General features: G+C 46.5%; 1 protein-coding gene across 1 annotated transcript in view; it reads right to left on the bottom strand.

Annotated features, from left to right (window-relative positions):
- Window positions 1-23203, bottom strand: part of AVIL (advillin) — a 125317-nt gene that overhangs the window by 19443 nt on the left and 82671 nt on the right. Inside the window, 4 exon segments of the mRNA XM_030198300.1 lie at window positions 1702-1847; window positions 5945-6124; window positions 11682-11840; window positions 22644-22781. Coding sequence (XP_030054160.1) covers window positions 1702-1847; window positions 5945-6124; window positions 11682-11840; window positions 22644-22781 — 623 coding nt within the window.

Below are 23203 nucleotides of genomic sequence, written 5' to 3'. Positions count from 1 at the left end.
GATGCTAGGGTCCACCTTAGGAGTTAGCAAGCAAGAAAAAGATCTTAGATGTCATTGTAGACAATACATTGAAATCTACCCAGTGTGCAACAGCAGCCAAAAAAGCAAACAGGATGCTAGGAAATATTAGGAAAGGGATGCAAAATAAGAGCAAGAATATTATAATGCCTCTGTATCGTTCCATGGTGCGACCTCACCTTGAGTATTGTGTTCAATTCTGGTCATCATATCTCAAAAAGGATATAGTGGAATAAGAAAAGGTTCAAAGAAGAGTGACCAAAATGATAAAAGGGATGGAACTCCTCCGATATGAAGAAAGGTTACATAGGTTAGGGCTTGTCAGCTTGGAAAAGAGATGGCTGAGGGGAGATATGATTGAGGTCTATAAAATCCTGTGTAGAACAGGTAGAAGTGAATCAATTTTTCACTCTTTCAAAAATTAAAAAGACCAGGGGACACCCAATGAAATCACATGGAAATACTTTTAAAACAAATAGGAGGAAATATTTTTTCACTCAAAGTATAGTTTAGCTCTGGAACTTGCTGCCGGAGGATGTGGTAACAGCGGTTAGTGCATCTGGGTTTTAAAAAGTTTGGACAAGTTCCTGGAGGAAAAGTCCATAGTCTATTATTGAGATGAACATGGGGGAAGCCACTGCTTGACCCAGGATTGGTAGAATGGAATGTTGCTACTAATTGGGTTTCTGCCAGGTACTTGTGACCTGGATTGGCCACTGTTGGAAGCAGGATACTGGGCCAGATGGGTCATTGGTCTGACCCAGTATGGCTATTCTTATGTCCTTATGATCTGGCCAGAAACAGGTCACTGGAGCCTTTTAGCAAGGGCTGTTTCAGTTAAATGTAGATGGTGAAATCCGGATTGTAGTGGATTAAGAAAAGCTTGAGGTGAAAGAAAGTGAAAACATGAGCAGTGAACAGCATGTTCAAGCAGCTTTGAGGAAGGAGAACGATGGGATGATTGTTAGATGGGCAGGTTGACAGGTTGTTCAGCTTCTCCACAATTGTTTTCGGCAAGAAAACAGGTGTGTGTGTGGAGGGGGTGGGGTGGGGGTTGAGTTATCAATGTGGGCTAGAATTGACTGGTTATTTTTTCACTAACTCATGCTATTTTGGCACAGGTCCCATTTTATGCAGTGAGACCTAGTTACTAATAACCTGGATTAACAATAAAATAACCTGTCTTAACAGTAGCCCATATTGATAATCCCCCCCCCCCCCCCCAAAAAAAAAAACAACTTCTGAATAGATTTTACTCCAACCAGTAGGCTTTGATCCCAAAGAGTTTCTATAATTCCCAATGAGTCCTGAAGCCATGGGTGAGATGTGAGCCTAAAACCTCTCTCTAAAGGGGGACAAGTCTCTATTTTGTTTAGATGGATGTTAAATAAAGTCTTAACTGTTGAGGTTGTCATTATTCGACTGTCGGACAATACCACCTTTCTGCCCACTTCCACCAAGCAGTCAAAAACCTCCAGGGGTAATAGCCTGTCTGTACTATTCATGTAAGATTCCAATAGGTAGAAAGTGCTGGATTAAATTCCAGTTAGAACTGGGAGCTTGACAAAAGGAAGGAAAATGATCTAACTGCCATCCTACAAAGAAGGGAAGAGACATAAATATGGCGGTAGATACAGTACTGGCAGGATTCTGTTTTGGGGACCAGCTGCTAGGTGGTGATACCTTTTATCATTGGCGTAAGCGGCTTTGCCTCCCAGCATCTCCCAGAATTCTGCAGACTCCTGCCCCTCCGCCAGAGTATCCTCAGCACCACTAGACAACAGCCCAGCCAACTCCTTGGCCATCTCCCGCTCATCACCACTGGAGCCCTAGAGAGAAGAAGGGAGGAAGGGCTGGTTACACAGAGTATACAGTAGAAAGGCCTGATTACACAGGCATACAGGACAAAGGACTGATTGCAGAGGGTATATAAGAGAAAGGCCTGATTATACAGGACAAACATATGAAAGGATTGATTGCCCAGAACTTACAGAACAAAGGACTGATTATATATGTGTGCAGGACTGATTACACAGGGCTTGCAGGACTGATTACACAGATAAAGAAGAAAAAGAGCTGGTTAAAAAGGTGTACATGAGAAAGGTTGGTTACACAGGACAAACAGGAGAGAAGACTGATTACACAGATCAAACACGTAATAGGACCATTTCCATATACACACAGGAGAAAGGCTGATTACACAGGGATCTGTACATTTTAAAATTGCATGGTTGCATTGGAAGCCACAGTGAACTGTGATATCATCAGGGCCGGTCCTAGGGTCTCTGGCGCCCCCCTGCAGACTATGAGTTGGCGCCCGCGTGCCCCCCTCCGGCACCCACGCCCCCCCCCCCCCCCCCCCCCCAGCATCTCCTTTCTCTCTTCTCCCACCCTGCCCCTGTCCAGCGATTCTCCTTCGCCCCCCATCCCCCGCCGCCCTTGGTGCTTTAAATCTTTAATTTACCTCCGTTCCAGCAGCCGCGTCATTTGAAAGCCCTGCCCCGTCTCTAGCCTTCCTTCCCTTCGTGAGTTCGTTCTGCAGTCCCGCCCTCGAGGAAATGACGTCAGAAGGTGGGACTGCGGAACGAACTCACGAAGGGAGGGAAGGCTAGAGACGGGGCAGGGCTTTCAAATGATGCGGCTGCTGGAACTGAGGTAAATTAAAGATTTAAAGCACCAAGGGTGGCGCGGTATGGCGGCGCAGCGGCGCCCTTGAAGGCAGGCGCCCCCCTGCGGCGCGTACCCCACTTACCGGGTTTGACCGGCCCTGGATATCATTACATCTAGGCTTATATCCCGCTACCACCTTTCAGTTCTAAGCGGGTTCCAAACCAAGAAATCCAGAACATACTTCTGGGAAACTATAAAGCTCAAATAAGAAAAAACTAAGTACAAATTTTCTGAATAAGTAAGTTTTTAAATACTTCCTAAAAAATAGATATGACTGTGAATCTCTTTATCTAGTGCACCAGCAGACGCTCGTTATGCTTTATCTCCCCTTCTCCGCCTGACCTTGTTCCTTCCCTTTCTGCTCTCATTCACAATCCAGGCACACACACTACAGCGACCCCTAATGGTCATTAGAACAGGATATGGCTCATCAGAACTTCTAGTAGAAACAAATGGACTGATCACCATGCAACAATGAGACAGTGTTTAATTGGCAGACAAAAGCTAAGGCGTGTGCCTTATATGTGGGTACCTAATGCCACGGAGAGAGAGTCTATTTTGTAACAGTACCTGGCACCCAGAGACCATCACAGAATACTAGCATAACCCGATATTGGCATGCCTTACTTTTATATACCTGCAACTACACCACCCATAGACCTGGTGAAACTGCGATCACGTAAATGTGGCAGGGGACATGCGTAAAGTATGCTTTAAGTTACACATGCTTCACCCATTTGTACACCACTCATGCATTTGCATCAGGTGTGCTCAATAATGGTCCTTGAGAGCTGCAACCCAGTCAGGTTTTCAGGATTAACTCAATGAATACTAATATGTGAACAACCCACCTCCTCCCCCGAAGAATTACCTTGGCTCAAAGATGAAGGTGGATCATCTCGGGGTCACTATGACAATGAGGGATGGATGGAGCCACTAGCCCTGTGGGTGGATACAGGAAATTCTGGCCCTAGTGGGCAGGGTGAGGAGGAGATAAAAAGGGTTGAGTTGGTTGAAGCAGGGTCTTTGGTTGCCCTCCCCTGCCAAGACACTGAGACCGAGGGGGAAGTCCTGGAATGAAGTGAGTGAAAACCTGTGATGACTGGTGGATGAGATCCTTGCCCAAGAACAAAGGGTGCCTGCAGTTGGTTTCTCTGGTTTGGGGATCCTTAAGGGAAGGAATCTTAGTGGACATTGGGTGGCGACGCCGGTATTTGGAGAATAAAACCGGTGCAGGGCGGACTTCTACAGTCTGTGCCCTGAGAATCAAACTCAGATATACATATAAAGTATTGCATACCATGTAAAATGAGTTTATCTTGTTGGGCAGACTGGATGGACTGTTCAGGTCTTTTACTATGCCGTCATTTGCTATGTTACTATGTAACGCCTGGTGGGAGAAGACACCACAGGCAGATGGGCAGAGCCAGAGGTGCCTCATTTCTAGCTGGAAGCTGTCAGTGCTCAGAAGAACCCTGGTCTGGGATGGGCCAGAGATAAATGGGATGTTACTTGGATTTGACTTATGACCTCTATATGCGTTTGAACTGTAAATATTAGACTGTTTCCATGAACTGGTTTTGAGTTGGTTTTTTTACTGTTCACTAAAAGGAAATGCGAAGTTACTCAACAAGACTGCTGGTCATTTTTTCCTCAGAGTGAACTCTTGACTATTCCAGGAGGAGAGAGCCCTTTGGTCTACAGGGATTTAGCCCAGCCCTGGCCTGCACCCAGGTCAACTGAAGCATAATCTGATTTGTGGACCCTGGTCCCGGGTACCAGACCCAGGGAGCTTTGCCGGCAGCCCTGACTGAAGTAAAAAGAGATTATTACATCTCTTCGAATTAGGGTTAGCATTTCAAGCAGCAAGATTATGGCCTATGATTTCACCTATATTTAAATCTTCTCAGTCCTATATTCTTTCTAGGGAAAAATGTGAAAACCTTCTTGTTTCAGAAATATGTATCTCACATTAATTACTGATCTTACTATTTTTTTCTTAATTATTGAATTTATTATTATACCCCTTCTTCCCAGTTAAATGAAACTGGCTTCTTTAAAATTGTAACCCACTTAGAACTGCGAAGTAATAGTGAGCTATAAAACCGATTTACCATTACCATAAACAAGGGTTACACATACAATGGAGGTGGCATATGCAAATAGACCTCATGCGTATTTCTTGAAGAAATCCTGAAAACCCAACTGGGTTGCAGCCCTTGAGGACCGAGACTGAGCATCCCTGATTTCCATGCTATGTGAGTTACAGGCGACATTACAGAATAGGGCTTCAGTGCCCTGATGGCACTTTTGCACATGAGTGCTAGTATTCTGTCTACTTTCGTGCACAAGTGGGGCTTAATTTAGCACCCAGTTATAGAAATACCCTTTAAGTGTCAGTGTAAGAACAGTCCGTGCCCCTCTCTGCAATACCTCTCCCAGCGGTGCACAGTTGTAGCACTGTACCTGTGACCATATGACAGGTGACTTAATCAGTAATTCCAGAGCTTTGTCATTTCTGCCCTCAACGATCTGCATACCACCAGTGACGTACCAAAGATGGGGTGATGGATGCGGTCCACCCCGGTTGCAGACAGCAAAGCAGTAAACTAAGTAGTCGCACATCTGTCAGCTCTGCCGGTCCCTTGTCCCCTCTGACGTCAATGTCAATCACCTCTCTGACCTCATGTTCAACTTTCTTTAAATTAGTCCCCTTATTTTGTAACTCCTCCTACTCTTACTTTTTACTCTTAACGATATGTTCCATGTTTGCTTATACCCTACGCTGTCTATTACAATGTTTTATTACGTATTGTGTTGACATTGTACGTAGTATACTGTGCCATACTTTGTATTGTTATTTGAATATTTTATTGCTGTGATTGACTATTGCTTATGTTTGATTTATTCTTACTGTACACCGCCTTGAGTGAATTCCTTCTAAAAGGCAGTAAATAAATCCTAATAAATAATAAATTCATGCCTTTAACTCGTTTACTGCCACCTGCCATACCCATTATCCAACATGAATTTCAGTGTTTTTCTAATCATTATAAATATATATGATGTTTTGTTTCGTACAATAATGATATTTCTCAGCACTTACTGAGTCTTAATGTCTTTAAGCAATGGAAGGGCCGAGGGGCACCATTGTTGGGCTGTGCTTAGGGCATCAGTTGGCCTTAATCCAGCCTTGATGCCACCTGAGACCATGACATTTCCATGTTAGCGCATTACAGGGAGCAGGACATCTCACCTTGCCATACCACAGGAAGTACTGCGTATGTGTCTTGAGAAGGAAAACGTCATTGGAGTTCAGAGAAGCAGCAAACGCGGGCACCTCTACCGCCTTGGTATTAGAATGGTCCGTGCCGTGGATTTGGAACAACCGGACTGGTGGCTCTGGTTCCGGGTTTCCCTTCCTTGAAGTCCCACCCTATCCATAAAGGAAAAACAGAGCACAAGCTTATACTGGGCACCTGAATCCCTTGAGTGGCAAAAGATATACCAAGAATAAACCACAAAAGTCCATACAGTGCCCCATCAGCAGGAACACCATGTTTCTAAGATATTGCTTGTGCGTTGATATGTTGTATGTGTATTTTTTATGAAAATGATTTTGAGTAAACCACTTTGAACAAACGCTTTGTGTTGGTGTATGTGGTACATAAGAATTTTTAATACAGCTAAAGATACAAATGAGTGGCCCAATATTAAATGGGAAATATCTGGATTCAGTTCTGCAGTTAGTGGGGTATTTCCCTTAGCTGTAGCCAGATAGTCTCACACATTCACATTACAGACCACCACAGCACTATCCGGATAATCCAAAAATGCAAAGAGTAGGGAAGGACATCCAATACACAGAACAGGCCCAAAGATAGATGTCAAATTGTATTAAATATATACAAAGAGGCAAATGAGGTTGACTCAATACAGGGCCTTGTTTTGACAATACAAAGCTTGCTTCAGGAGTTTGTATATCTATGGGTATACAAAAAAACCATATCAAAACTGAAATAAGAATGACATTAAGAAAAAGAAACATAAAGCTGTATATGGCTTATAACAACAGGATAACCCCAACGAAATATTGAATCACAGCACGAGCATTTCCAACTTTTCTTTATGTATTGCTTTATATAAAAAAGAGGGAAGAAAAAGACCTCATAGAAACTTGTGGCAAAATCCGCACTTTGTAGCGATGCAATATGCACACAGTTAAAAAATACTAATCAGTGGTCAAAAAACCTCCCCTTTAAAAATTCTCAATGAGCGTAAACAAAACTTCAATCAAACAAAATTCAAGCAAAAATCATCAAAGAGTGCAGTTTATCTAAATGTTAACATTTCTTCCATATAATTGTGTCATATAGGCTAAATCGTTTATCTTGTATAGAAAATGTGTTGTTCTAGTAGATGATCGCTCAATTTAAGCAGGACAAAAGCAAAAACAATGTAGATCCCAATGGACCCATTTCGCTCCAAGCTTCCTCTGGAGACCCCGCCATGTCCTGAATCAGCGGGTAACTTCTCCGCTGCAATGCAAATGGTGGGGTCTCCAGAGGAAGTTCATTAACAGGCATATTGTAAAGTAATACAAAAATCTAGAAAACAAGTGAAGGGGCATAATCGAACGGGATCGACCATCTCTAAGGGCACCCATCTCTGAGGACGTCCCTGCGAAGGGGCAGGGCATCCCATATTATCAAAGCAAGATGGACGGACAACTTTCGTTTCAATAATACGGTCAGGGACGCCCAAATCTTAACATTTAGGTCGACCTAAGAGATAGTCGACCTAAATGTTGAGATGGTCGACCTTAGAGACGGGCGACCTCGGTTTTCGCCGATAATGGAAACTGAGGACGCCCATCTCAAAAACGACCAAATCCAAGCCATTTGGTCATGGGAGGAGCCAGCATTCGTAGTGCACTGGTCCCCCTCACATGCCAAGACACCAACCGGGCACCCTAGGGGGCACTGCAGTGGACTTCACAAATTGCTCCCAGGTGCATAGCTCCCTTACCTTGGGTGCTCAGCCCCCCAACCCTCCCCCCCAACACCCACTCCCCACAACTGTACAACACCATCATAGCCCTTATGGGTGAAGGGGGGCACGTACATGTGGGTACAGTGGGTTTCGGGTGGGTTTTGAAGGGCTCACATTTACCACCACAAGTGTAACAGGTAGGAGGGGGATAGGCCTGGGTCCGCCTGCCTGAAGTGCACTGCACCCACTAAAAACTTCTCCAGGGACCTGCATACTGTGATGGAGCTGGCCATGACATTTGAGGCTGGCAAAGAGGCTGGAAAAAAATGTTTTTTAATTTTTTTTTGGGGGGGGGGGGGGTGGGATGGGGTTGGTGACCACTGGGGGAGTAAGGGGAGGTCATCCCCGATTCCCTCCAGTGGTCATCTGGTCAGTTCGGACACCTTTTCGAGGCTTGGTCGTGAAAATAAAGGGAACAAGTAAAGTCGGCCAAATGCTTGTCAGGGACGCCCTTCTTTTTTCTATTATCAGCCGAGGACGCCCATCTCTTAAGCACGCCCCCGTCCCGCCTTCAGTACACTGCCAACACCCCCCCGGGAACTTTGGTTGTCCCCGTGACGGAAAGCAGTTGAGGATGCCCAAAATCGGCTTTCGATTATGCAGATTTGGGTGACCCTGAGAGAAGGACGCCCATCTCCCGATTTGTATCGAAAGATGGGCGCCCTTCTCTTTCGAAAATGCCCCTGAAAGTCACACGGAACCTAGAGCAAATCTGCCATGCCAGCACTAACATCTAAAACAAGGATCCTACCTATGATATGATATGATATGATATCAATATATCTACTGAGAAAACTGAACAGGCCAAATTATTACAGAATAGTACATTGAAAATTCATGCTAACAGAATACCTTAGTCACACACACAAATACAGAATAAGTGACCACAAAGCATAAACATAAATTAAAACAAAATCCCAAGAAGCCAGCCCTTGCATGTAGTACAGCACCAGAGAAATAGAAAGAGATACATTTTCTCCTACACTATGCAAAATATAATGTTAGCACATGCCGGGGATGGTGTTAGGGGCATACATACAACTAGGGCAACTGCCCTTGACCCCTGGCCAGAGAGAGCCCCAAGCCTGCTGGAAGCTGAAGAAGGTGCAGCCTGGTAGTAAGCTTTGGTGTCCCTTCCCAAATTTCTGCCCTGGGCCCCAGCCATGTCTAACATCAGCTCTGGCAGGATGTACATTTCAAATATTCTAATCACACAATAGAAAAATAAAATTATTTTTTCTACCTTTTGTTGTCTGGTCATTTTATTTTTTCAAATCATGATGGTCCCAGGGTCTGGTTTCTGCTTCCCTCTGTCTTCTCTTAACTCACTCACCAAGGTCTCCTGTCCATTTAACATTAGCTCTCTCTTTATGTCCACTATCCATCTTCTTCGATCTCTGTGCCTATCTTCCTCTATATTCTCCCTCTGTGTCTCTATATTTCCCTGTCCAGCTTCTCCTCTCTCTTCCTCCCCCATGCCAATGTATCTCTCTCCTCTCCGACCCCACCCCATCCCGCTTCTCTCCGTCTCATTTTCCCACCTCCCTTCCAGCATCTGGTTTGCTTGCCTGCCTGCCTGCCTTCCCTCCCACCCACTCGCTGTGGGTTCAGTATTTGATCCCCTCTTCCTTCATCCCCTTGGTCTGGCATTTTCTTTCCCTTCCCTCCCCCTTGTGCTGTTCCAGCACTTCTCTCTCTTCCCTCCAGCCACCCCACCCCTCCTCTCACAGGTCCAGCACTTCTCACACTTCCCTCCAACACCTTCTCCTTCCTCCTCCCCCCACAAGTCCAGCACAACTCTCCCTTCCTTCGAGCCTCTCTCCAGGGTCACTGCTTCTTCCTTCTTCTCCACCCCACCTCGCCGCTGCTGCGGTGCTTGCAGCTTACATTTTTAGGCCGTGGCTGGCAGCGATTCACACAGGCACTTCAAGGCCTTACCTCTGTCGGATCTGGCCTTTCTGATACAACTTCCTATTTACGCAAGGCAGGGGCGTAGCCAGACTTCGGTGGGAGGGGGATCCAGAGCCTGAGGTGAGGGGGCACATTTTAGCCCCCCCCCCTGCCATTGCTAAACCCCCTGCCACCAACTTTGACCCCCCCCCCCCCGCCATTGCCGAACCCCCCTGCCACCAACTTGACCCCCCCCCCCTGCTGATGACCCTCTCGACCCCCCTCCCGCCGCCAACCCGCCGTCGCCTACCTTTGCTGGTGGGGGACTCCAACCCCTGCCACCTGAGCCGAGGTCCTTTTCTTCCCAATCCTGCGCAAGGCTTCATTCTAGTCGGACGTCAGACTCACAGAAACCGAACGAAGCCTTGCAAGGCTTTGTTCTGTTTCTGTGAGTCTGACGTCCTGCACGACCAACATACAGGACGTCAGACTAGAACGAAGCCTTGCACGGGACTGGGAAGAAGAGGACCTCGGCTTGGCTGGCGGGGGTTGGGGTCCCCCGTCAGCAAAGGTAGGCGACGGCGGGTTGGCAACGGTGGGTTGGCGGCGGGAGGGGGGTCGAGAGGGTCGTCGGCAGGGGGGTCCAGGGGCAAATCTACGGGGGCCCAGGCCCCCGTGGCCCCATACTGGCTATGCCATGGATGCTAGGGCCAGACACAGAAGAGGGAAGCCCTGAAGTGCCTGTGTGAAACGCTGCCAGCGACGGTCTGAAAACGTAAGCTGCAAGCACCATGGCAATGGCGGGGGGAGGGGAGAGAAGAAGGAAGAAGCAATGATCCCGGACCTGTGGGAGGGAAGGCAGAGAGTGATGCTGCATTTGGGTGGCTAGGGTGCACCACTTCTGGGTCAGCCTCGGGCAAAAGTGGGTAGGCCTGGGCCCACCCAGGCCCATCCGTGGCTACGCCCCTGCTTCATTCTGCCCTAACATTTTTGCACAAAGACTTTCACTTACATATTTTGGACACATGGTAACAGACACAAAAGAGGAATGAATGGGCTGTTTTAGTAATGGAAGTATTTAGACATTGCTAGGGACTGTAGATGGTCCCTGCTCCCTGCCTTTAAATTATGCTTTTTTCATTTTTTGTTACATTTGTACCCCACGCTTTCCCACTCGTGGCAGGCTCAATGCAGCTTACATGGGGCAATGGAGGGTTAAGTGACTTGCCCAGAGTTACAAGGAGCTGCCTGAAGTGGGAATTGAACTCAGTTCCTCAGTTTCCCAGGACCAAAGTCCACCACCCTAACCACTAGGCCACTCCTCCACTCAGATCGCTGAAGCTGAAGTTAACCTTACTTACCATCGCTGGGGTTTACTAAGCTGCTAGCATGGCTGGCTGTAAAATAGTGCCAACACAGCTCATTCAGACCCCCATTTTTGTTAACCCTGTTGTTTGAGAATAAATTTTGGGCCTTATGTTCAAAGGGATTTAACGGATGGGAGAAGGCTCCTGCCTGGTTAAACCCTGCTGAGTTGTCCAGCCGCCAATATTCAGCAGCACTTAACTGGTAGTGCTGCTGAATATCACAGCTAACCAGCCATTGCCTAATCTATGGTAGGAGCAGACTGGGGGAGGAGCAAGGGTGGAGTGGCAATTTAGCTGATTAGCTAAAGTTAAAACAGTAAAAACACCATCCTAACTTTATGCACTGAGTTAACCAGGCACCAATCTGAATATTGACCGATGTCTGGTTAACTTCCAGGTCAGCACACATACCAATGCCGGAAGCCGTGCCATTGAGTATCTACGGTTACTTCAGTCTGAGGCTATGAGTGGTTTACAAGTTGATTACTGCTGCAGACTGAATATTACTCACTTTGTGTTAAAACCAGAAAAGAGAACTGTGGTTTAAGTAATTCAGGGTAACAACCTGACCTGAATTAAAGATATTTGAGGGAGTAACAGAAAGACCGAGGAAAACACAGCCCTGCACAGAGAAAGGAGTTTTATAAACCTCAGCACATGCCCCCCCCCCCCCCCCCCACCTACCTCGAAGATGACCAGCTTGCCCTTGAAGATGGCCATGAAGTGTCGGGGCTCCTTGCCCATTGCCACCCGCACCTGCACAGGCTCCCCATTGAATTCCTGGTCCAGCTGCACAGCCTGGTACGCGGAGGCCGCCAGCTCATCCTGGGTAGCATGACGACCCTGGCACAGACAAAGGTGAAGAGATGAGAAAAGGAGGTGCTGGTGAGACTGGAGAAGAACCACCAATTCATTCCACAGAGGCCAAGGAACAGCACTGGCTCTGATTCTGTTTGTGTGAGAATGTGTGCCTAGTACAATAAGAATCTGAAAAGCCCTCTAAGAAGAATTGCTAGATAGTGTAATGTTATTTCTTTCTCATCATATAACAACATTCAGATCCCAAACTTCTTTTTGTATCCCAACCATATGAAACTTTATTCTTTATACATAGAACATTCTTTTAAGCTTAAATCTTCATGCTTTAAAACATCTTACAGCTTTAATTGTGTCATTTGCAAATCTTCCAACAAAGATTGCATAAAACGCAGAACACGGACGCCTCCACCTTTGTCATCAGAAGCACATGAATCCAGAGACTTGTGAGTTATGACCATTTACCAGCAGGTGGACTTAGAAAGTACCAAACTGAACTCTGCCACATAGAATGGTATACTCCTTGATCAGTCAGTATTCTTTATCTCCAGCAGGCGGTGGATGGTCTCTCACAAGCTCCTGGTTTCTCCTGCTTCTGTGGCTCCTATTCCAGGTTCCCTGGTTCAGTTGAGCTTGGGGTGTCTAGGCCAGTAGAGGTGCCTGACTTGGAAAAGAGCAGGTTTCTGCTTATGCTGCATTCTGGAGGAGACAGGGTGTCTCTGCACTTCTGTAGCTGTCTGGATTTAGCCACCTGATCGGAGTCAGAAGCCCTGTGGGTACCACTAAGGCCAGCAAAATTGTGCATATGAACTTTCATTCTTCCCCTCTATCAGGTTTGTGCTGTTTGGGTTAGTGCAGCTGCAACCATACAATGTTTCTTTTTCAGCAGCTTGTATGGGAGTTTGCCTGTATTTTGGGGACAGTACCATTGGGCCAATGTGGGAGCGATATGCATGCTTTTTTACAGTACCTCTCGTCAGTCACAGGCTGCAATAATGGATTGCTGTTTCTCCTTTTCTGTCTTCGCAGCTTTTGGGCCATTGTGGTGCAGACAGCACCAGTTCCCTTGATTGGCGGAGGTTTATTGTCTACCTTTGTAGTTTTGTATCTCGGCTCCTTCTTGCATGGCGAATTCCAGCACAGAAGAAGCCTGGACCTTGCTGCCTTCTCATGGGTGGCCTCCAGACCACTCCTCCCAGCTGCATTTTCAGTCTGCAGCTCACTTTTCTTTCTGAGACCTGGGCTATGCTGGCATGGGCTGTCCTCTTTTCCTGAGGGGAGTGTATTTCCTTCTCGCCTCTAGCTATGGGTAACATCTCCTCAGGGTTGTCTGGCCTGCTCTTTCCTGGCTGCATAGGCGGCCTTTGGTTTGTGCCCACACTTGCAGGGTGTTTCTTGCCCTCTGCTGCGTTTACTCCAGGTACTGGATTACGATGTTCCTTGTTAGCTGTGGCTCTATGCTGCTTGAACTGTTTTTTCTCCTTCCTGAGGCATGGCCATATTTCTCCTCTCTGATGCTGGGGCAGCTGGTGGCCCATGTCCGCATGAACATCTAGTGGTCTGCTGTGGCAGTGGCATGTCAGTAATCCCAGCATGGTCTCCCTAAGGCTGCGATCCCATACGGTGTTGGAAGCCTTAGACTCCCGGTTGTCTAGCTGCTTTTCCATCCCTTGTGGCATTGTTAGCCTTCAACTTCCAACTGCATTCGCAGAGAATTCAGCATACAGCAGCTTTTCCACCTCACAGCCCTCTGTGCCTTTACCCACCTTGGGGCCGCTCCGGCATAGGCGATTGCTCTTCAGGTTATTTAGCCTTTACACTGCAGTAACCTTGCAACTTGGTGCCGGGTGGGATGACCCCTGGGTGCCTGGCAGATTGGAGCCTTTTGTTTTTCTGCAGCGCATCAGTGTAAGAGAGCTTGTGGCGCCTTCACAGGCCTCATCATGGCTGCTGTTCCGGGACCTTCTGTTGGGGGCATAGGCGCCCGGTATAAGAGGCTTGGAGAGGCTAAGCCTCCCCCCTGCTGCAGCAGAATGGATCAGCTGTGGAGTCCAGCTGCTCTGAGGGGATTAAATTGTTGATTTACCTCCATCCTCACAGCAGGAGCTGCAGTGAAAGCCCTCTAGCAGTTGTAGAAATTGGTTAATGGTTTGTTTACCTTACTGCTGGGAAAGTAGGGGGGGTTGGCTGGAGGTGTCCTGGGTTGCCAGGGAGATATTTAAGGAGGATGACTTCCTGACATGCACTGAGGACAGATAGCAGCAGAACGGATACTGGGCCAGCATGATCAGAAAAAGTCACCAGACAACAAAGGTAGAAAAGATCATTTTATTTTCATTATAGTGTTTAGCATATGTCCACTTTGAGAATCAGGTGCTCAACATTAAAAGTTTATATTTATTTACTTATTTATGGCATTTTATCCCACATTAAACATAAATTAGGGTGTTTTGTGGCTCTACATGAGAATTGTGATGATATGATCCCTTGTTTCATATTGTTGACAGTCTGTATTTTCCGTATGGGTGGTATATTGGTGTATTAGGTCTGCCCAGTGTAATATTTATGGTACAGTAAGGTTCTGAGTGTGTTTTTGGACAAAGTTGTGCATAGCGTTTTGCAGTTGAACGATTGTGGTTAGAATATGCTTTGAGCAACCACTTTATTCTTTGACATATGATACATATCTAGTATCTAAATTTAATAAAAGGTATTAATTGTGACTTTTATTTTTATTTATTTATTTTTTCTGCGTGTTATCAGACAATTATGGATTTAAGCTCCACCCCTGGCCCCACCCCTAACCCCGCCCCCGTTAGCCTCCCCAAACAGTTGGGCCACCGACCGCCTATGGTTGGGGGCTATGCAGGCTATCTAGCCTCGCTGCCATTGCATACTGTCAGGTTCTTGCTGTCTTGAGTGCCCTATCTCTGTGGGGCAGGCAGCATGGTTGTGTCTTTCCTCTTCTTCAGGCACTCCTTTATTGTTAGCAGATCCAGCTGTGTTGGCCTCCGTAGTTCCTGTGGCCATTGTTGGCCTTTGCCTCACAGTGACAGCTTCAGCTCAGCACATGGCTACAACTGCTTGGCTAGCTTATGGCTCTATGGTATTGGCAGAATTTGGCTCATTCATTGCTGTTGAGCTTTTTCTGTTGGTACATGTGGAGTGTGGGTCCATCACAGTTTGTAAAGCACACTTTCCCCTTTCCACATGCTGCACTGTTCAGTATTTGGCTGTGGAGCATGGTTCTGGCTATAGCTGGTGGCCACATCACCATATCTAGTGTGATCCATTCATAATTCACTGGTCCCAGTCTGAGTTTGGTTCTGTCTAGGGATGCTGTTCCCAGTTTTCTCTCTGTTGGAACAGCTCCATGTCTGAATGGAGAGCAAACCGCTTCTTTTTTTGTGTGTGGAACATAGCCCTAGTCCTGACTCTGAACGTCTGTGCCTTGTGGCCATGGTTCCTTTGTGGGGCACAGTTCCATTTCTGATGACTGGGTGCAGCTCCATCTCTGCCTAATGGGCTCAGATCCATTGCAGCTTACTGAGCGCTGCTCCATTGTTGCGTGTTAAGTGCTGCTTCATCTTTATTTGCTGAGCCTTCTATGCCTGGTGAGCGCAGCTCCGACTGTTGAGCTCAGCTCCATATATGCTGGTTGGGCGGGGATCCATTTTTGCCTGGTGAGCATGATTCCATCTCTGTATGTTGAACGCAGCTCCATCACTGAATGAAGACCTCCGTTCCATCTCTGCACGTACAGCGCATCTCCATCTCTGAATGTCTCTGTATCATCTGTGTGTGTGTGTGTGTGTGTCTCTCTCTCTCTCTCTGAATTTAATGCACAGCTCTCTGTCTGTCTGTCTCTCTCTCTCTCTCTGAACATAGAGTGCAGTACCCTCTCTGAATATAAAGCACAGTTCCATCTCTGAATGTAGAGCACTGCGCTATCTATGGCTGTAGAGCACAGCCCCATCTCGGACGGTAGAGCACAGTTCCATCTCTGAATATGGGGCACAGCACCATCTCTGTGTAGAGCATGACTCCGTCTATGAATGTAGGGGCACAGCTCTGTCTCATACTGTAGAGCATAGCTCCATCTCTGATTGTGTAGAATGGCTCCTTCTCGGACTGTGACGTGCAGGGGCGTAGTTACGGGTGGGCCAATTTCGACCCAGGCCCGCCCACCCAGCACACACACAACTGCAGCAGCAGCAGCCTAGCTGCCTAGTGTGACGGCAGAGACGGCACCCGACCCATGGGGCTCTGGCAGTGGTAGCTGGAAAGGTTGCGGGAGGCTGTCGAGTCAGGAGATCGCTTTGGGCTGAAGGCTAACCACGGCGGAGGAGGAGGAAGAACAGGAGGCCCGGCCGGCCTCAGCGCTCGGCCTGAAATGCGAGTGAGGCCCGAGTTGGGGATGGCTGCGAATGGCAAATGTTGGTGTCTGCGGCGCCTGAGTGGCTGCTGTTAGAGAACAACACGGAGGTGAGAGCTTGGGGCCCGGCCTCTGAGGATTTCTTCGCTCTTTCCAGGACTCATCCGGGCCGCATCCTTCTCAGTTAGTTTAGTGTGATTTAGTATCGCGTTTAGACGGTTTTATTTGTAAGTATTTACGTCGTGGTGGTTTGGCTTCATGGCTATTTTCATTTGTACCTCGCCGAAGAAATATACGTAACGCCAGTCCCGATATGAGTTGCTGCAGACGTTTGTTTCATTTATATGCCTGTGTTACCAGGTCTTCATAACTTGAAATATCTTTTGTATTGTGTATGATTTTAATTGGAAACCACCTGGTTTATAGGTGGTCTAGAAATCGGGTCAGACCAATGGTCCATATAGCCAGGGCTTTTTTTGAGGGGGTACTGAGTACCGGCACCTCTTCCATTGTCTGCTAAAATTGACCTATGGCCCTCCAAGTTTTAATGGAAGAGCTCAGGCCCTACACACCAATTCTGCCTTGTCATAGATTCTGTGACTGGTTGTAGGGGACCTGGCTACTGTGGGGTGGGTCCCTCAATGATCACCCCACCCTGAAGGGTGGCCTGGCATTTGAGTACCGGCACCTTTTTCACTAGAAAAAACACACTGCATATAGCCCAGTGTTCTGCTTCCAACATTGGCCAACTTAAGTATCTGACAGAAACCCAAATAGCAACAGAATTCTATTCTGGCAAGCAGTGGCTTCCCCCTTGTCCATCTCAATAACATTTTCTCCAAGAACTTGTCCAAAACATTTTTTTTCAACCCAGATCTGCTAACTGTTGTTTTAATAGTGTCAAGCTAGCTTAATTTAAAAAAAAGTTGTCTTTCTCAAATTTTGGTGGGTTTTTGGGTGGGGATGGTCTCTCTGCAGTGCCTAGTTTAAAATTAAAAAAAAAAAAGTGTAGGCACCGGCGGTTTTCTCTGGGTGGACCGGTGCGTGCAGAGGTGGGCATGAAAAGAAGTCTTTTTTTATTTAATTCCATAGGGGGTGGGTAGGGAGTAGGACAGGGCTGATGCTAGGCTACAGGGAGGAGTGGGGTGAAGGATAGAGCTGATGTTTAGCTATGGGATGGATGGTGGGGAAGGGAAGGATTGATACTGGGCTACAGGGATGGATGGGGGGGGGGGGGGCTAAGGTAGGGAAGGGCTGATGCTGAGCTACGGGGATGGATAGAGAATATTGAAGGGAAAAGCTGATGCCAGGCTGCTGGGATGAATGGGGTAGGGTAGGGAAGGTCTTTATATTTTTGTAATATGTTTTAAAATTAATGTGTGTTGAATTGTGATCTGTTTAGAATTGCAGAGATAATGTGGCATAAAAATTTAGAAAATAAATCAATAAATTTATCATTTTTGGTCCTTTATTCTGTAATTGAAGAGGGTTGGTCTGTGGTCTGCATGTGACCACGAGCAGATGAGAGTTTCTGCTGGCATGTGGTTTGTATGGGGATCTATTGGAACTGGTGTTATGGTTTGCAATATAGGCTTTAAGAAGCCTCTTTGCAGGATTACAAAGCACTTGGCAACAAATGGATTTTGTGTTGCTATTATTGAGGTGCTACTACAATTTGAATACATTGTTCCAGGATTGTGGTGGTGCTAAGCTTTAGTAAAAGGGCAACTTTATTATGCTTCTGCTACCTATGTTGTTGGATGTATTATTATTATTTGTTACATTTGTATCCCACATTTTCCCACCTTTTGGCAGGCTCAATGTGGCTTACATGTAACCGTTAATGGCGTTAACCGATTCCGGTCTGAACAAATACATGGTATGAATGAATGCAAAGTGATACTGTTGTAGAATGAGGTGCATGTATGGTAGGTACAATTGGGGGAACTTAGAGAGGGAAGGGGAGAATAAGAGTCAGGTAATGTCTGTTACGGTCTTTGGTTACATTGTGTTGCAAGTGTCCAGGTATTTTTATCTTGGGTCGGTGGGGTATGCTCTTCTGAACAGGTCTGTCTTTAGTGCTTTCTGAAAATTTAGGTGGTCGAGTGTAGTTTTTTACTGCCTTTGGCAATGCATTCCATAGTTGTGCGCTTAGGTGGTGGTTTATGTTGATGCAGGGCAGCTGTTGGGCAGAATACTTAGAAATCCATCATCAAGTGCATTCTAAGGCATTATTTTGTAGTATCCCAAGAAACACTACTCATGTCTCTCTCTATCTATCTATCTATCTATCTATCTAGTGCCCACCCATATTAGCTCTGAGCCCACCCAAAATGTCAGCTCTGGCTGCGCCACTGGTGACGTGTGGCTCTGTCTCTGAGTGGAGAGCACTGCTCCATCTCTGAATGGTGGGCATAACTCCACCTGGAAAACCAGCAAGGCTTCATCTATGAATATGGATCATAGTGCTCTCGGGGTGCAGTGTGCGAAGCATAGCTTCATCTCTGCTTCTTTTGTATTGCTCCAGTATACAGCTCCATCTCTGTTTATGAGATACAGTTTCCTCCTGGGTTTTGGGGCACAGCTCCTTCTCTGCATGTATGCCCAACTCCACCTCTGAGCGCAAGATGAGGTTTCAGTGTAGGAAACCTCTGGTTATGTCTCATAGCTTCATCCTTGGAATTGTCCAAAGCTCCGTCTCTGGATGTGTAGTTCAGTTCCATCTCTGACTGTGGAGAATAACTCCTTGTGCCCAGGTCCAGAGACAGAACTACACCCTGGGCACAGCTGCATCTCTGGATGATGAGCACTGCGCCATTTGTGGAGATGGAAGTGTATCCATCTCTGAACATGCACAATAGCTTTGATGCTGTTCCATTTCTGACTCTCAGACTGGTCTCATCCATGTCATCTGTAATTTTGTAACTTTGTTAGGGAATCTGCTCTAGCTGGGGAGTGCACCTCTGATGTTATTATTATTATTGTTAGCATTTGTATAGCGCTACCAGATGCAAGCAGCGCTGAACACCTGACACAAAGAGACAGTCCCTGCTCAAAAGAGCTTACAATCTAAATAATACAGACAGACAAGACAGTTACGGATGAGGGAAGTACTGGGTGAGAAGGAAGGAAGGAACAAGGGAGGGCAAATGAGTAGAGGCTAGGAGCCAAAAGCAGCAGAGAAAAGGTGGGTTTTCAGCATGGATTTGAAAACAGGTAGAGATGCAGCTAGACGTATAGGTTCAGGAAGTCGATTCCAGGCATAAGGTGCCGCGAGAGAAAAGGAACAAAGTCTGGAGTTAGCAGTAGGGGAGAAGGGGGATGACAAGAGAGATTTATCCAGTGAGCGGAGTTCACGGGAAGGAATGTGGGGAGAGATGAGAGCGGAGAGGTAATGGGGGGCTGCAGAGTGGATGCACTTAAAGGTCAGTAAGAGAAGTTTAAACTGTATGCGGAAGCGGACAGGGAGCCAGTGAAGTGATTTGAGGAGTGGGCTAGTGTGGGTATAACGATACTGGCGGAAAATAAGTCATGCCGAAGAATTTTGGACAGATTGGAGCGGAGAGAGATGGCTGAGCGGAAGACCAGTGAGAAGCAAATTGCAATAGTCCAAATGAGAGGTGACAAGGGTGTGAATAAGGGTTTTGGTAGCGTAATCAGAAAGGAAGAGGCAGATTTTGCTAATTTTGTAGGTAATGAAACGACAGGTTTTGGTGATCTGTTGAATATGAGCAGAGAAGGCGAAAGAGGAATCAAAGATGACTCCAAGGTTATGAGCCGAGGAGACAGGGAGGATGTGAGAGCCATTAACAGAGATAGAGAAAGGGGGAAGAGGGGAGGTGGGCTTAGGGGGAAAAATGAGAAATTCAGTTTGGTCATGTTAAGCTTCAGATGGTGTTGAGACATCCAAGCAGCAATGTCGGACAAGCAGGGTGAAATTTTGTCCTAGATTGAGGTTGATATTTTAGGGGTGGAGATGTGGATCTGAGGGTCATCTGCGTAAAGATGATATTGAAAGCCATGGGATGAAATCAGAGTACCAAGGGAAGAGGTATAGATGGAAAAAAGGAGGGGTCCAAGGACAGAACCCTGAGGCACACCAACTGAAAGCGGGATGGAATTTGAAGAGGATCCACCAGAGTGAATACTGAAAGAACGAAGAGAGAGGTAAAAGGAGAACCAGGAAAGAACAGGGCCCTGGAATCCAAGGACAGCATATAAACCTGTCAACTAGCAGAACTATGCCCAGACAGCCATAGCAAAAAAACGTAAGCAGATAGTGTTAACCTTGTGAAGGGGTGGGCCTCTGGATTGGTCTGATGTTCTGTATTGTACAGCTCAGCCCTTTCTGTACGGAATGTTGCTAGCTTGTGCTGTATTTCAGCTATAGGGTTCTGCTTGGCTCCAAGCCTCAGGTGCAGTCTCACCATATCCTGGGCCTCAGCCCTATCATGCAACAGGATCCTCCCTCTGTTACGTTCTCCTGTGTGCCTTCATCTTTTACTGGTTCCATCTCTGCATGGTCAACGTGACTCCAACTTAGCATTTTTTGCTAGGTTCCATCGCTATTTTGAAATCCTGACAGTGGTCTGTGCAGATCCCTTATTCGTATCTTGGAGTCATGGGTGACTCTCAGCACAGTCCCACCATTGTTGCTTATGGTGGTATCCACATTTACATTAATCAGCTGTTGTTTCCTTCATTCTTCAGGAGGAAAATCATCCTGAGAGTTTCATCTGCTGCTTTATATCGTGGTTGCTGTATGCCTTTTTGGTACCTTCAGGCAACCAATGGATGTCTGGGTGTGGTCTCCCTTCTTGCTTCTGGTGTACCCCGATCGGGGCAATGCATCCATAGCTCACTGGAATCGGGCACCTATTGCTTTGCTGTATGTCCTCTGCGCACATCTCCTCTTCATTCTCTTCTATGAAGGTCCCCTACGTGGTTCTTATGACACATGCTTTACAGACCTTGTCCAGTTGATGGTTTTGGTTATGTCTAAGGCATTCTTCAGGGTGTCTGGTTACCATCCTAATTACGGACTGCTTTGCTACATCCCACAAGTCTCTGGATTCATCTGCTGTTGATGGCAAGGAAGGAAAAATTGTCTTACCTGATCATTTTCTTTTCTTTAGTCACATCAGACCAATCCAGAGGCCCACCCCTTCACAAGGTTGACACTATCTGCTTACGTTTTTTGCTGTGGCTGTCTGGACATAGTTCTGCTAGTTGACAGGTTTATGCCTCATTTCAGTGAGAAGGGAGAAATGTTTGCCTTATTATTCCTTCTGCTTTGTTACAACAAATACTGACTGACCAAAAAGCATAATGTCCTATGTGGCAAACTTCAGTTTGGTACTCTGTATCTCTACCTGCTGGTAGATGGTCAAAACTCACAAGTCTCTGGATTATCTCCTGTAACTAAAGGAAAGAAAATTATCAGGTAAGACATCATTTATCCTTCTTTTGTACGTTAATTTCTCATATATCACCTAGAAGCCCAAAGGCAATCAAAGCAGCATACATTTGGTATAGAAGGGCTCACAATCTCTGTTTGTACCTGAGGCAATGTTTATAATTATAATTATCTTTCTGTGGCTGTGCTTTACATTTCTGTTACCTTTCTAATAAATATTTGCAAGGTTTGGGGCTGCAGAATGCCATACTGCACTGGCTAGCACCTGCAGAGACATACACAACAGTCAGAGTGACTTAGAACAGTGGGACGTGACTCAGCATGACTAACCAACCCTCCTGTTGCAATTTGCATATTTATGCTGCTGCCCCACATGGACAGCCAGATGCCAGACTCCCATGGTACCTGTTCTGACAGGATCCTATAAATCTTGCAGTAAGAATAGATTAGAAGTGCTTCAGTGGGAGACCTGAGTTTGTTTCCCAGTATGAACCAACCAAGGATGTTGCAGAGGCAGCATTCACATCCCTGGAAGGAGTTAGTGATACTCATTCTGTAATGGTAATACCTGTTGGTGAGAGAGTTCACGTTAGTTGGGTTCCAGATAGAGCTGCCATTTGCTGAGGGCTGTCGCTGCGATGGCTGGGCTGAGCCAATAAAGCCTTGGTCTTCACTCCCAGTCCTTGAGGGCCACCTATATCAGGTTCTCAGGATATCCATAAGAATTATGCATGAGAGAGATTTGCATGCCTACTAGTCCCATTGTATTCAAATCTCTCTCATGCATATTCATGAGAGAACCTGACCTCTTGGTAGCCCTGAAGGACTGGGCATGAAGTCCATGGTAGTAGGGGATATGAAATCAGAGGGAAAATCTCTAGGTAAATGCATAGGAAGGCTTCTGTTTCATGGCCCAACACAGGCTGGGTCAGGTTGAGCTAGAAGCCTAAGGAAGCAGGAGGGAACTCTGGGGTCAATAAAAATGTAAACATTAAAAAGAGAATTGTCTCAATGTCTGGAAAGCCGGTCACCTGCTCACCTGCCAGATGTAGAGGATGTAGTGAAGTTTCCTGCCTACTTCGTACGTGTACAACACCAAGTAGCAATCCCCTCCATAGAAGAATCCAACCCACTCGGCTTCTACTGGAACCAGCTCCAGGTTTTCGATCCTCCAGACCTAGACACAAGCACAGATAGCAGTCATTGGGTTAGCAGAAATGTCAGACATATCTTCTTCAGACCATAGAAGAGAGTACCATTCTCCATCAATACCCTGAGGCAGCAGTACCAGGCAAATATATCTGTAGATATTTAAGGGTACCTAAACAAAATCTTCTTCCTACTCAATGTTATTTCATTCCTGAACAGACCAAAGTGGTGCCTCCTGCTTAACCACTTCCAACATCTTAAATTTAAATGTAACCCAGGTCTCACCACCACTAGCTGTTACAACCTCAACCCTTTGTCCAAACTGGATCTTCTTAAGTACATAAGTATTGCCACACTGGGACAGACCAATAGTCCATCAAGCCCAGCATCCTGTTTCCAACAGTAGCCAATCCAGGTCACAAATACCTGGCAAGATCCCGAAAAAGTTCA

Source organism: Microcaecilia unicolor, chromosome 3 (assembly GCF_901765095.1).
Source record: "Microcaecilia unicolor chromosome 3, aMicUni1.1, whole genome shotgun sequence".
Classification (NCBI taxonomy): Eukaryota; Metazoa; Chordata; class Amphibia; order Gymnophiona; family Siphonopidae; genus Microcaecilia; species Microcaecilia unicolor.
The sequence above is the reverse complement of the archived record's forward strand: the minus strand, read 5'-3'. Positions and strand labels throughout refer to the sequence as shown.